This window comes from Salvelinus fontinalis, chromosome 36 (assembly GCF_029448725.1).
Source record: "Salvelinus fontinalis isolate EN_2023a chromosome 36, ASM2944872v1, whole genome shotgun sequence".
Classification (NCBI taxonomy): Eukaryota; Metazoa; Chordata; class Actinopteri; order Salmoniformes; family Salmonidae; genus Salvelinus; species Salvelinus fontinalis.
The window spans coordinates 15,780,469-15,794,826 of NC_074700.1; the positions used below are offsets into that span (position 1 = coordinate 15,780,469).

The 14,358-nt window shown below is 41.6% G+C and overlaps 1 protein-coding gene across 1 annotated transcript; it reads left to right on the top strand.

Moving 5' to 3' along the window:
• Window positions 1–301: 301 nt before the first annotated feature.
• Window positions 302–12,871, top strand: LOC129835281 (dnaJ homolog subfamily C member 3-like). Its single transcript, XM_055900845.1, has 12 exons — window positions 302–799; window positions 1,164–1,274; window positions 1,604–1,728; window positions 1,988–2,062; window positions 2,874–3,017; window positions 3,286–3,467; window positions 3,725–3,844; window positions 6,878–6,983; window positions 7,255–7,375; window positions 8,358–8,490; window positions 8,724–8,872; window positions 9,107–12,871. Exons 1-12 carry the CDS (start codon window positions 715–717, stop codon window positions 9,253–9,255), a joined length of 1,500 nt encoding a protein of 499 aa, XP_055756820.1. The 5' UTR covers window positions 302–714; the 3' UTR covers window positions 9,256–12,871.
• Window positions 12,872–14,358: the final 1,487 nt, after the last annotated feature.

Here is a 14,358-nt window from a genome sequence, read left to right on the forward strand (position 1 = left end):
TATATTATTTATTTTATTTTTTGCACCATGAGATCAATGATCAGTTCTAAACATGTATTTGTCTTCTCTATGCTCATGATCTATTTCTTTGCGCGTATATGACAGACAGTTGGTGGTTTGATCATGTCTCTGGAGCTTCTGTGCCGGAGGAGCGTGTAGCCAGCCTACGCTGTAGGACTCATTGATGCCAGCACTAGCAAGTTAAACTAACGACTAAAATGAACAAATCACTCAGAAAATGAATCATGACTCTCGAGTCGGTAAAAAGAATCGTTCAAAAAGAATGAACCGTTCTCGAACTGCACTTCACTAAAGAAATGTAGGGCAGCTTGAATCAGTGTAGGAGGTGGCCAGTAACGGGACCGGTTGAAGTTTCACTTAAGAAACCACCTATTGTTGACATTTGCCGAAGTTATTCAATGCCATGCCACGTAGAGAAAACGGGAACAATATATTAGATTTATGCTATATTTTTGCTCACTCTTCGTTGTCTAAACAAATTGTGTTGTCCTTCGCAAGGAAATTGTAGGAACCTTCCAGTGGCGTTCCACTGTGTCACTCGGAACTATTTCTTAACCGGACTATGGGAACACTTGTTATCCTCAAAGATTCAGGAAGAAACACGATGAAGGAAATTACAGTTTAAATGATAGCGTACAATATAATTAGAGACGTGAAATATACAGCTCCGGGAGAAGTTTGAAGTATTCAAGTATGGAGTCGGGTCGACGGAAAGGTCTCAACGGGTTCCTGTCTTCTTTTTCACTGCTCTGTGTCATTCTGGACATCCAGTTGAACGGTAAGACAAGACAGACAAGGTAGTTAGCTTGTGTTTTGTGCTATAAAAGTTCTGCCTGCATTGTGCATAGAAAATACCGGTAACTAAAGTATTCAGTAATTTCCTTAACTACGACTGGTTGTATAGGGTTCAGCATGATCAGGTGTGCCCCCCCATTGCTTGCTACTAGCTGTAGGCTAACTAGGCTACCCAAACCCTTTAGCTGTAACTTAGCTGGTTTTCCACTTGTCTTTTGAATATCCCCTTTCCCAACAAAACATACTCTGTTTCCTGCATTAAACCACTATGTGGTTAGCTGAACTAGCTATATGTATTGCTTTGGGGCCTTCTTTTAGAGGCTCACGCACACAAAGTGTTGTTTCAGGTGTCTTGGGGGCAACTCATGTGGAGATTGAGCAGCACTTGGAGATGGGCCGTAAGCTTTTGGCCGCCGGTCAACTGGCGGAGGCTTTGTCCCACTACCACTATGCAGTGGGTAAGGTTACCAACCAGACACTCGTTATCATAACTCAAACATCCTTAGATCTCAGCCTATAACTTTTGTGTCTGTCTGTCTGTTAGTACCCTCTCTTAAAAGTAAGTCAGGCTGCTGCATTGCATAACACAGTCCTTTCAAAAGATGAATCGTTGTATGCCAACTTTGTCATGCATCCTTTCACTTAGATAAACACATTGACCATTTATACCTACACACTTTCAGTCAATGTATGGCCATGTAATCAATGTAGCCACATGACAATAGCTAGATCTAAAGTATGTGATCACCTACTAATGTAATGTATTCAACCCTATGCCTCCCCTCAGAGGGAGACTCTAAGAACTACCTCACCTACTACAAGCGGGCAGCTGTGTTTCTGGCCATGGGGAAGTCCAAATCAGCCCTTCCAGATCTGACCAGAGCCATCCAGCTCAAACCAGACTTCCTGGCTGTAAGGGGACACAGACAGTCATCAATAATAATATCATCTCTGTTGTCATGATAAATCACAGTTATGGACACAATGTTGTGATATTGTTATTAACTCTTTCTTTCTCTATTTATCTCTGCCTGTTTACCTGTATCTTTCTCTGTCTTTGTGTCCTATGTTACCCTCTCTGGCTCCCTCCCTCATTGTTTCTCTCTCCTCCTACTTTCAACATTCATCCCTCTCTCTCTCGCTCCCCCTCCAACTTCCTCCATGTTTCCAGGCCAGACTGCAGAGAGGGAATATCCTCCTGAAGCAGGGCAACACCCAGGATGCTAGGGAGGACTTTGAGACTGTGGTAAGTCTAGATGCTTAGAAAGATAACTACTAAACTCAGCAATAAAAGAAAGTCCTTTTTTAGGATCCTGTCAAAGATCATTTGTAAAAATACAAAACTTCTCAGATCTTCATTGTAAAGGGTTTAAACACTGTTTCCCATGCTTGTTCAATGAACCATAACAATTAATGAACATGCACCTGTGGAACGGTCGTTAAGACACTAACAGCTTACAGACGGTAGGCAATTAAGGTCACATTTATGAAAACTTAAGACACTAAAGAGGCCTTTCTACTGACTCTGAAAAACACCAAAAGAAAGATGCCCAGGGTCCCTGCTAATCTGTGTGAACGTACCTTAGGCATGCTGCAAGGAGGCATGAGGACTGCAGATGTGGCCAGGGCAATAAATTGCAATGTCCGTACTGTGAGATGCCTAAGATGCTGCAGTTGACAGTGAGAGGACGTTTCTTTTTTTACTGACTTTAGAATGCTACTACTACCATACTATTAATTATGTTTCTATATATTTCTACCTTATCCTTCTTTCAATCAAAATCTCACTGCTGTATTTTCCGAATGCTCATACCATCATCGTATCGTTTCACTGTCTCATGTTGCGCTTCAAAAAAAATCTCATTCATTATCATTTTGCTACTGCAATTATGTGATGTGGGCAAGGTAAAGGGGATCTGAAGGATTAGATTAGACGTGATATGTTTTTTTAGACCTGATATGAGTAATCTCTTATAATAATTATAAGCTTGTAATAAATGTCACACAGTTTCTTCAGAAACTTGACCTTTCTATTTGATTTACTTCCTCCTCCTCAGCTGCAGCGCTCCCCTGACCAGGAGGAGGCGCGGGACCAGTTGATGAGGGCCAACGAGCTGGAGGAGCTGCGGGAGGAGGCCCACGCGGCCCACCACAGAGGAGACTACAGCACCACCATCACTGTGCTGGACCGCGTCGTAGAGGTAGGGGCTAGCTCCACCACAGGGCCAGATATTGGGCCTGGTCATGGAGGTAGGCGTTAGCTCTGCTGCAGGGCCTAGGAATTGGGCCTTGTCATGGAGGTAGGGGCTCCTTCTGTCACAGGGTCTAGTCTCAGGATGGAAAGAAATGAATTTTCACCTAAGCAATACCTTCATCATCAAACAGTGCTGTACTATACTTCAACAGTCTTGTATCAAATCATAAAAAGGGAAAATTCACACCACTCACCTTACCTCTCTTTCTCCTCAGCTCTCCCCCTGGGACCCTGAGTCTCGGGAGCTCCGGGCTGAATGCTACATCCGCCTGGGAGATCCCAGGAAGGCCATCCAGGACCTGACTCCCACCACCCAGCTGAGGAATGACAACCGAGCAGCCTTCCTCAAGCTCAGCACCCTGCATTATAACCTGGGAGAGCACCAGGAGTCACTAGGGTACGCTCACTAGGAATTTATTAGTAATGGGGAGGTGGGATTTAAGCAAACAATCAACCATGTTTATCAAGGAAATGCATGTAAATGAAGAGATTTTGGGCTTCAGAGCAACATTGGTTTGAGTTTTTGTATTTGTGGTTGATTATGGCACTTGAGGTTTGTCAATTGGTAAAGAATACTCACTCAAAATTCATGGGGAAAAAATGAAAAAGAATCTCAATCCGCTTTACATTATATGTAAATCTCTCTCTGTGCAGTCACGTCCGAGAGTGTCTGAAGCTGGACCAGGATGACAAGGACTGTTTCTCGCACTACAAACAGGTGAAGAAGCTCAGCAAGCAGCTGGACTCTGCCGAGGAGCACATCGAGGAGGCGAGGTCAGTACCACTGTATGCAAGTTGAGCCTGCTCTGAAGGAGGGGGGGGGGGAATATATATATAAACACTGCTCAAAAAAATAAAGGGAACACTTAAACAACACAATGTAACTCCAATTCAATCACACTTCTGTGAAATCAAACTGTCCACCTAGGAAGCAACACTGATTGACAATAAATATCACATGCTGTTGTGCAAATGGAATAGACAAAAGGTGGAAATTATAGGCAATTAGCAAGACACCCCCAATAAAGGAGTGGTTCTGCAGGTGGTGACCACAGACCACTTCTCAGTTCCTATGCTTCCTGGCTGATGTTTTGGTCACTTTTTAATGCTGGCGGTGCTTTCACTCTAGTGGTAGCATGAGACGGAGTCTACAACCCACACAAGTGGCTCAGGTAGTGCAGCTCATCCAGGATGGCACATCAATGCGAGCTGTGGCAAGAAGGTTTGCTGTGTCTGTCAGCGTAGTGTCCAGAGCATGGAGGCGCTACCAGGAGACAGGCCAGTACATCAGGAGACGTGGAGGCAGTAGGAGGGCAACTACCCAGCAGCAGGACCGCTACCTCTGCCTTTGTGCAAGGAGGAGCACTGCCAGAGCCCTGCAAAATGACCTCAATAGGGTTGAGATCTGGTGACTGTGCTGGCCACGCCATTATAGACAGAATACTAGCTGACTGCTTCTTCCCTAAATAGTTCTTGCATAATTTGGAGCTGTGCTTTGGGTCATTGTCCTGTTGTAGAAGGAAATTGGTACCAATTAAGCGCTGTCCACAGGGTATGGCATGGCATTGCAAAATGGAGTGATAGCCTTCTTCAAGATCCCTTTTACCCGTTACAAATATCCCACTTACCATCACCAAATTACCCCCAGACCATCACATTGCCTCCACCATGCTTGACAGATCTCACTAATGTTCTTCTTTGTGATCCGAACACAATAAACTTAGATTCGTCTGTCCATAACACTTTTTTCTGGTCTTCCTCTGTCCAGTCTCTGTGTTCTTTTGCCCATCTTAATCTTTTATTTTTATTGTCCAGTCTGAGATATGGCTTTTGCTTTGCAACTCTGCCTAGAAGGCCAGCATCCCAGAGTCGCCTCTTCACTGGTGTTTTGCGGGTACTACTTAATGAAGCTGCCAGTTGAGGACTTGTGAGGCGTCTGTTTCTCAAACTAGACACTCAAATGTACTTGTCCTCCTGCTCAGTTGTGCACAGGGGCCTCCCACTCCTCTTTCTATTCTGGTTAGAGCCAGTTTGAGCTGTTCTGTGAAGGGAGTAGTACACAGCATTGTATGAGATCTTCAGTTTCTTGGCAATTTCTTGCATGGAATAGCCTTCATTTCTAAGAACAAGAATAGACTGATGAGTTTCAGAAGAAAGTCCTTTGTTTCTGGCCATTTTGAGCCTGTAATCAAACCCACAAATGCTGATGCTCCAGATACTCAACTAGTCTAAAGAAGTTTTATTGCTTCTTTAATCAGAACAGAGTTTTCAGCTGTGCTAACATAATTGCAAAAGGGTTTTCTAGTGATCAATTAGCCTTTTAAAATTATAAACTTGGATTAGCTAACACAACGTGCCATTGGAACACAGGAGTGATGGTTGCTGATAATGGGCCTCTGTACGCCTATGTAGATATTCCATAAAAAATCTGCCGTTTCCAGCAACACTGTTCATGTTGCAAATGACTAATGTCAACACTGTATTTCTGATCAATTTTATGTCATTGTAATGGAAAAAACGTTTTGCTTTCAAAAACAAGGATATTTCTAAGTTACCCCAAACTTTTGAACGGTAGTGTATATGTTTTTACTGAGGTAAAAGGAAATCAGTCCATTTTAAATTAATGTATTAGTCCCTAATCTGTGGATTTCACATGACTGGGAAGGGGTCCACCAACTGGAGAGCCAGGCCCAGCCAATCAGAATGAAGTTTTTACTCTACAAAAGGGCTTTATTACAGACAGAAATACTCCTAAATTCTCTGCCAACAGCTCTGGTGGACATTCCTGCAGTCAGCATGCCAATTGTACACTTCAACTTGAGACCTCTGTGGCATTGTGTTGTGTAACAACTGCATATTTTAAATTCACCTTTTATTGTCCCCAGCACAAAGTGCACCTGTGTAATGATCATGCTGTTTAATCAGCTTCTTGCCCGAAAATGTAAATAAGCTATTTACATGCAGAAGTGGCATATATTGTCTGTCTTTTGCCTACACATAGTGGAGGAATCAGAAAGATCAGTCCTGGAATTATTTGTATTTTGTTCAGTAAAAAGAATCTGAGCAGGGTCAACTTGCCCGACTTTCATACATTTTTGGCATTTCACTTAACTTCTTATGGCTGTGATCCCGTTAACTGGATCGATATGACAACAGCCAGTGAAAGTGCAAGGCGCCAAATTCAAACAACAAATCTCATAATTAAAATTCCTCAAACATACAGTATCTCATAACATTTTATAGGTAATCTTGTTGTTAATCCCACCACAGTGTCCGATTTCAAAAAGACTTTACAGCGAAAGCACCACAAACGATTATGTTAAGTCACCGCCAAGTCACAAAAAAGCACAGCCATTTTTCCAGCCAAAGACAAGAGTCACAAAAAGCAGAAATAGTGAAAATGAATTACTAACCTTTGATGATCTTCATCAGATGACACACTAATAATATGCATATATTAGCAACTGGGACTGAGTAGCAGGCCATTTACTCTGGCCACTTGTACGACTGCTCAGCCCCAGACAATAGGTCAACCCTTAATGTCAATCCCTGCCTTTCCTATGTGGTCTTAAATGGTAGTCCCTCCATGTGGGCTTATGTTTCAGTTCCCATGCTTTGTTTTATCATTTCACTCCTTGTGTTCCTTTGACAGTTTTATATTTTAGGTTTCTTCTCAGATTTTTATTACGGTTTTAGCACCAAACCTATTTGTATCCACTTTGGTTGATTTTAGTTATAACTATTGTATGGTGGTTGTATTTATGTCTTGTTGCTCTAAAATGTATATTATTAAATATTTGTTCTCAGGTATCAGGAGGCCATAGACAAGTATGAGTCAGTGATGAGAACAGAGCCTAATGTGCCATACTACACCAACAAGGCCAATGAGAGGATCTGCTTCTGCCTGGTCAAGGTGGGTCCCATCACATACTGTAGAAAGATTTAACCTATGGAGTGGACCTTTACCATGGCCTCAGCCATAGTCATTTGATAGTAATAGCTTGGCCTGTTCTACTAAAGTCAGAAATTCAATGGTAGTGTGTTCAAATTCTCATCATTACTTTAACTACCGCTGACTTCACATAACTTTTTTAAAAGTATATTACTTAATGATTAAGTAATTACTAATGGACTGGGAACCAATAATAATGCTTAATATACGTTGTTCCATTTTTCTCCACCAGAACAAGATGGCTGCTAAGGCAATAGACATCTGTTCTGAAGCCCACCAGAGAGACCCACGCAACATCAACATCCTCCGAGACAGAGCTGAGGCTTTCATCCTCAACCAGGACTACGAGAAAGGTACTTTCACCCAGTGGTGTAAAAAGTGCCCAATGTTTAATTCTTGAGTAAAAGTAAAGATACCTTAAAAGAAAATGACTCAAGTACAAGTGAGTCACCCAGTAAAATACTACTTGAGTAAAAGTCTAAAAGTATTTGGTTTGAAATGTACTGAAGTATAATCATTACACATTTCTTATATTAAGCAAACCAGACTACACAATTGTATTTTTTATTTACGGATAGCCAGAGGCACAGTTCAACACTCAGACATCATTTACAAACAAAGTATTTGTTTAGTGAGTCTGCAGTAGGGATGACCAGGGATGTTCTCTTGATGAGTGTGTGAATTTAGAAAATGTTCCTGTCCTGCTAAGCATTCAACATTTACCAAGTACCTTTGTGTGTCAGGGAAAATGTAAGGAGTAAAAAGTACATAATTTTCTTTAGGAATGTAGTGGAGTAAAAGTTGTCAAAATATAAATAGTAAATTACTTAAGTAGTAGTTGAAAGTATTTTTACTTGAGTACTTTAAACCACTGCTTTCTCCATTTTATTACTGTAGCAGAGAGAATGATGGCATGGAATGATAACACTTTATTTTGCATTGTTTTTCACTCCCTCAAGTACACAAACAGTGCCTTTGTTTACTTGTGGGCTTTTTGTATCTCAGGGGAACCCAAACTTTCCATGTAACCCGGTGTTTGTAGCCAGGAGCCAGTCTAAAGTCTGAACTAACACTTTTTCCCCTCTTACTAGCTTTGACTTTGCTGATATCTTCTTTATTGAGAAAGAATGTACTTACTGTGATTTATGGTTCTCAGCTAGCTATCTTAAGATGAGTTGCTCTGGATAAGACTAAATGACTAACATGTCAAATATGTAAATGTCCTGATTACTGAGGTCAAATCCCAGTGGGATCGTAGACCAGCTTTGTCAAGTATCCATTTTGATATTTCTTTCTGTCTCTGCCTTCTTTCTTTACCTCTCCCTCCGGCTCTAGCGGTGGAAGACTACCAGGAAGCGAGGGAGTTTGACAAGGAGAGCAATGAGATCAGGGAAGGTCTAGAGCGAGCCCAGAAACTGCTCAAGCTCTCTCGGAAGAGAGACTATTACAAGATCCTGGGTGTCAATAGGTATGGCTGACTTAGAGAATGGAGCCCTGTTCAAATATTTCTTAAAAACATAATTCCTTCCTTCCTTGACATAATCTACTGTCTATATGATCTTTAAGCAATTGTACAAGTGAGAAGTTCATGATGTTGAACTAATTTTCACCAACCAGTGTGATAACCTCAGGGAAATTGGAATGCATTTGCTCCTTGTATTTAAACAGTTTTTTACCTTAGCTCATGTTATTTTTCTCCAGGAGTGCCAACAAACAGGAAATCATCAAGGCGTACAGGAAGCTGGCCCAACAGTGGCATCCTGATAACTTCAGAGAGGAGGCAGAGAAGAAGGAGGCGGAGAAAAGGTTCATCGACATCGCCTCGGCTAAAGAGGTGCTCACCGACCCAGGTACTGTACTTTACTGTATATGCACCTGATAGTGTTCGTCAAGCTTGTAGATAAGAGTACTATTAACCCCTCCCATATTGGAAAATGTATACCTGGTATGATTGTATTTAGGAAGCTGTAACCTATTTGCAGTATGATGACATCCTGTTTTCAGGAATCAAAATTTCTGTTGAAAACCTAGCCGGAAACAAGATTAACTTGTTGCTTAATCGCACGTCTCTCCATCCCCTGTAGAAATGCGTCAGAAATTTGACTCGGGCGAGGACCCCCTGGACCCAGAGAGCCAGCAGGGTGGAGGAGGGGGTCAGGGTGGCCAAGGATGGCCCTTCCACTTCAACCCCTACGAGTCCGGCGGCAACTACCACTTCAAGTTCAACCACTAGTTAGGACGAGAAACATGGGGGGCTGACGGAACCGGAAAGGACCTACGATTGGGGGATTTAAGGCCTATGACAACCCGCGGAGTAATTTATGGATGTACCCAGGTGTCGTCGGGTTTGGGAGATTGTGGGTAATGTAATGAGACTACGGGGATGTGAATGACTGTCAAAGGCGGTGGACTACTACTGTCCCGCGAGGGGTTGAGTTGTACGGAGTTAAACTTCCTACCACAGATTCTACAAGTATGAAACTGGGTGACAATGTTGTCGGCAGTTGACTCTGAAAAGTATTTAAGTATTTTATTAGGATCCCCAATTACCCGCTTCCAAGGCAGTGGCTACTCTTCCGGGGGTCGAAATAAAAAACAAATAATATACATAATACAATACATATAAAAATGTCTGTCTCTCCACAGTCTGCATCGTGAGGTGTTTTTTATTTTTTATCTGGTTTTAAGGCTGGCTGATAATGTTATCTGGGGTGGCAGAGTTCCATGTAGTCATGGCTCTAATTTAATACTGTGCATTTCCCAGCCTCAGTTCTGGACCTGGGGACTATGAAGAGTCCTCTGGCTGCATGTCTTGAGTGGTACTGAACTGTGTACCAACTGCTTGAATGGACAGTTCAGTACCTTTTTAACCCATCATCACCTCACACAAAGACCAATAGTGATGCAGTCAATCAATCCTCCACTTTGAGCCAAAAGAGATTGACATGCATACCACTGATATTCACCCTCTGTGTACATCTAAGTGCAATACGTGCTGCTCTGTTCTGGAGCAATTGCAATTTTCCACTCGAGTGGTCGAAGATGCGAGAATGAAGACTGGTATAGGTGCGCTGTTCAGACCTCCCATCTAGGCCCAGGCTGTTGATGACATCAGTGCATCCCTCCTCCAGTATCCATGTTCTTTTTCTTTGGGATGTCTGTCTGCAGTGTTTTTCTTCGTTTGCAGTTTTTTTCCGCCTCATTCTTCCTCAAAGGGCTCGTTTTGGTAACAACGTAGCTCTTTTGGTTTTTGCTCTGCTACAATAACCTGGGTGCCGGACTCTATCCATTTATTTATAATGCTAAGACGAGCTCAAGTCTGGTAAAATCAGATTCAGACTGACACCCAAGCTACTCAGACAGATTATATTCAGAAAAGTACAACGTTCAGAGTTTTCAGAATGTTTCCTAAGAGATTGATGTTGTTCTCTTCACCACACAAACTGTGTCTGTTCTGTTTTTTTATATTTCTATTTGCAAAAAGCTCTGAACGTTGTTCTCCACTAAATTGGCTTTCACTCCTTCCTGGTTGCGTACCCAATCACCATAGAAAATTATAGAGGCCTCTAGTGGCCAAAAGGCTGTTTTGGCATGAGCAATGCCATTGAGGGCTTCCACCATTTTAATGTAGTCAACTGGGAGGGACTTCCAACTTCATTGGCTGATGACCAACCAGGATCAGCCAATCGTGAAGAAAATTGACTATGTAAAAATTGAGCTTGCTATAATGGCACAGATATAAAGATGAGTCCTTTCTCAATGCCAATCACACGACTCCTTCCTAGTTGTGTACCCAATCAAAAGCGTGAGCAGGAAGCTTGTCTATCTACTTCCTGAAAGAGCCTGCGTTGTTGCATTCTCTCTCCTTTTTCATTGATTTCAAAGCATGTCTGAATGAAAACTTGCACTTTTTGTATTTTGTCTATTTTCTTTTTAATAATCACTCCTGATGTTACTGAAAATGTGTCCCATGGTTCAAAGCAACTGAAGGGACTCACTGCAACAACGGACAAACTATTGAGTCATTTTAATGTGTCAAACCAAATTATGGACAAAAAAATGTATGGACTGTCAATATCATCCCGTCAACTATTAACATACATTGAATTCTAAGGATACAGTATAGCTGTAACTGAAAGCTTTGAATGTCACTGAAACTACAGTGCCTTCAGAAATTATTCATAGCCCTTGAATTTCTCCACATGTTGTGTTACAGCCTTAATTTAAAATGGATTACACTGAGATGTTTTTATGACTGGACTACACATGTCAAAGTGGAATTATGTTTTCATAAATTAACAAATTAATGAAAAATTAAAAGCTGAAATGTCTTCAGTCAATAAATATTCAACCACTTTGTTATGGCAAGCCTAAATAAGTTCAGGAGTAAAAATGTGCTTCACAAGTTGCATGGAATATTATGTGTCCAAAAGTGTTTAATATACTTTTTGAATGAGTACCTCATCTCTGTACCCCACAGAAATTACCCCTCATTGTCCCTCAGTCGAGCAGTGAATTTCAAACACCGATTCAACCACAAAGACCGGGGAGGTTTTCCAATGCCTCGTAGGGAAGGGCACCTATTGATTGATGGGTTGAATACATATATTTTTTTTAGAGCAGACATTGAAATGAGCATGGTGAAGTTATTAATTACACTTTGGGTGAATTGATACACCATCTAGTCACTACAAAGATACAGGCGTGCTTCCTAACTCCGTTGCAGGAGAGGAAACAAACTGCTCAGAGATTTCACCATGGGGTCAATGGTGACTTTGAAGCAGTTAGAGTTTAATGGCTGTGATAGGAAGCTGAGGATGGATCAACAACATTGTAGTTACTCCACAATACTAACCTAATTGACAGTGAAAAGGAAGCCTGTACAGAATAAAAATATTCTGAAACATGCATCCTGTTTGTAACAAGGCACTTAAGAAATGTGGCAAAGCAATTCCCTCTTTTGTCCGGAATATAAAAGTCTCATGTTTGGGGAAAAATGCAATACAGTACACATTACTGAGTACCACTTGCCATATTTTCAACCATAGTGGTGGCTGCATCATGTTATGGGTATGCTTGTAATTGTTAAGGACTGGTGAGTTTATCAGGATAAAAAAGAAACAATGGAGCTAAGCACAGGCAAAATCCTAGAAGAACCTGGTTCAGTCTGCTTTCCACCGGACACTGGGAGATTAATTCACCTTTCAGCAGGACAACAATCTAGAATACAAGGCCTATATCTACACTGAAGTTGCTTACCAAGACGTTTTGACTTAAATATACTTAAATCTATGGCAAGAGCTGCAAATGGTTGTCTAGCAATGACCAACAATCAATTTAACAGAGCTTGAATAATACAATCCAGGTGTGGCAAGCTCTTAAGAGACTTACCCAGAAAGACTCACAGCTGTAATCGCTGTCAATGGTGTTTCTACAAAGTATTGACTCAGACATGTAAATATGTATGTAAATGAGATATTTCTGTTTCATTTTCAAAAAATGTACTTTCACTTGGTGGGAGAGGTGGTGAGACTTTAATCCATTTTGAATTCCGGCTGTAACAACAAAATGTGGAATAAGTCAAGGGGTCTGAATACTTTCTGAAGGCACTGTACGTCATTTTAATGTGATAACCTTGTGTTAAATTAAATGCCTGGGATGGGTTATTTTCTTGGGTTTGTTTCTATGGGGGTTTCTCCTGGTTTTAGTTGCTATGGATAGTTTTTACATTGCCAAATAGAATCAACTGAAATGTTCAAAAACTGTATTAAAATATGTCAACAAACCCTGTTTTTATGTGGATGGTGTGATCTTATTTTGAAGAAAGTTTAAAAATTGTTTGTACATTACTGATAGCGAACCATCTCTAGCTATTGTTTGAGTTGTCTTTTCATTGTTGTGCAAATATAAGAATCCTCTTCCAGCAATCTGTGGCAGGTGCTGGGTCTGTCTAATTCCATGAAAATGAATGTTTGTGTACTTTAATTATTTGTTTGACACACCTACAATTTAGTTTCCTACTACCCTGTAATCACAACCAATAACTAGATGTTAACTATACAAGTAAAGTTGTGGGGCTTGGTAAGGCTCTTTTAAAAGTAGTTTGTGGTAGCGGAAGAAGTTTAAAAAGTGTTACTTTAATGATATTATTCGAAAGTGATCATTTCAAATGCCAAACCCTAGCCAGTAGTAGTGGTCAGTAGTTGTGGTAAGTAGGTATGTGTGTAGTTCAGTAGTTGTGGTCAGTAGGTAAGTAGGTGTGTGCGTCCATAGTTGTGGTTTAGTAGTTGTGGTCAGGGGTCTGTGGTTGTGGTCAGTAGTTGATTGGTTGTGGTCAGTAGTTTTGTTAAATAGGTGTGTGGTTCAGAAGTTGTGGTCAGTCGTTCTGTGGTTGTGGGCTAGCTGTGGTCATTAGTTGAGTGGGTTAGTAGTTGTGTGGTTGTGGTCAGATGTGTCCTTATTTTCAGTGGTTATGGTCTGTAGTTGTGGTTGTGGTCAGGGTCAGTAATTTTGTTAAGCAGGTGTGTGGTTCAGTAGTTCTGTGGTTGTGGTCTGGAGTTGTGGTTTCATTGTGTGGTTGTGGTCAGTAGTTTTGGTGAGTAGGTGTATGGTTGTGGTCAGTAGTTTTGTGGTAAGTTGTGTGATTGTGGCCAGTAGTTGTTTTCAGTAGCTATGGTCTGTAGTTCAAATCAAGTTTATTTTATATAGCCCTTCGTACATCAGCTAATATCTCGAAGTGCTGTACAGAAACCCAGCCTAAAACCCCAAACAGCAAGCAATGCAGGTGTAGAAGCACGGTGGCTAGGTAAACCTCCCTAGAAAGGCCAAAACCTAGGAAGAAACCTAGAGAGGAACCAGGCTATGACGGGTGGCCAGTCCTCTTCTGGCTGTGCCGGGTGGAGATTATAACAGAACATGGCCAAGATGTTCAAAATGTTCATAAGTGACAAGCATGGTCAAATAATAATCAGGAATACCCAGACAGGCCAACCCAGACAGGAAGATCACGTCAGTAACTCAACCCACTCAAGTGACGCACCCCTCCTAGGGGCGGCATGAAAGAGCACCAGTAAGCCAGTGACTCAGCCCCTGTAATAGGGTTAGAGGCAGAGAATCCCAGTGGAGAGAGGGGAACCGGCCAGGCAGAGACAGCAAGGGCGGTTCGTTGCTCCAGAGCCTTTCTGTTCACCTTCACACTCCTGGGCCAGACTACACTCAATCATATGACCTACTGAAGAGATGAGTCTTCAGTAAAGACTTAAAGGTTGAGACCGAGTCTGCGTCTCTCACATGGGTAGGCAGACCGTTCCATAAAAATGGAGATCTATAGGAGAAA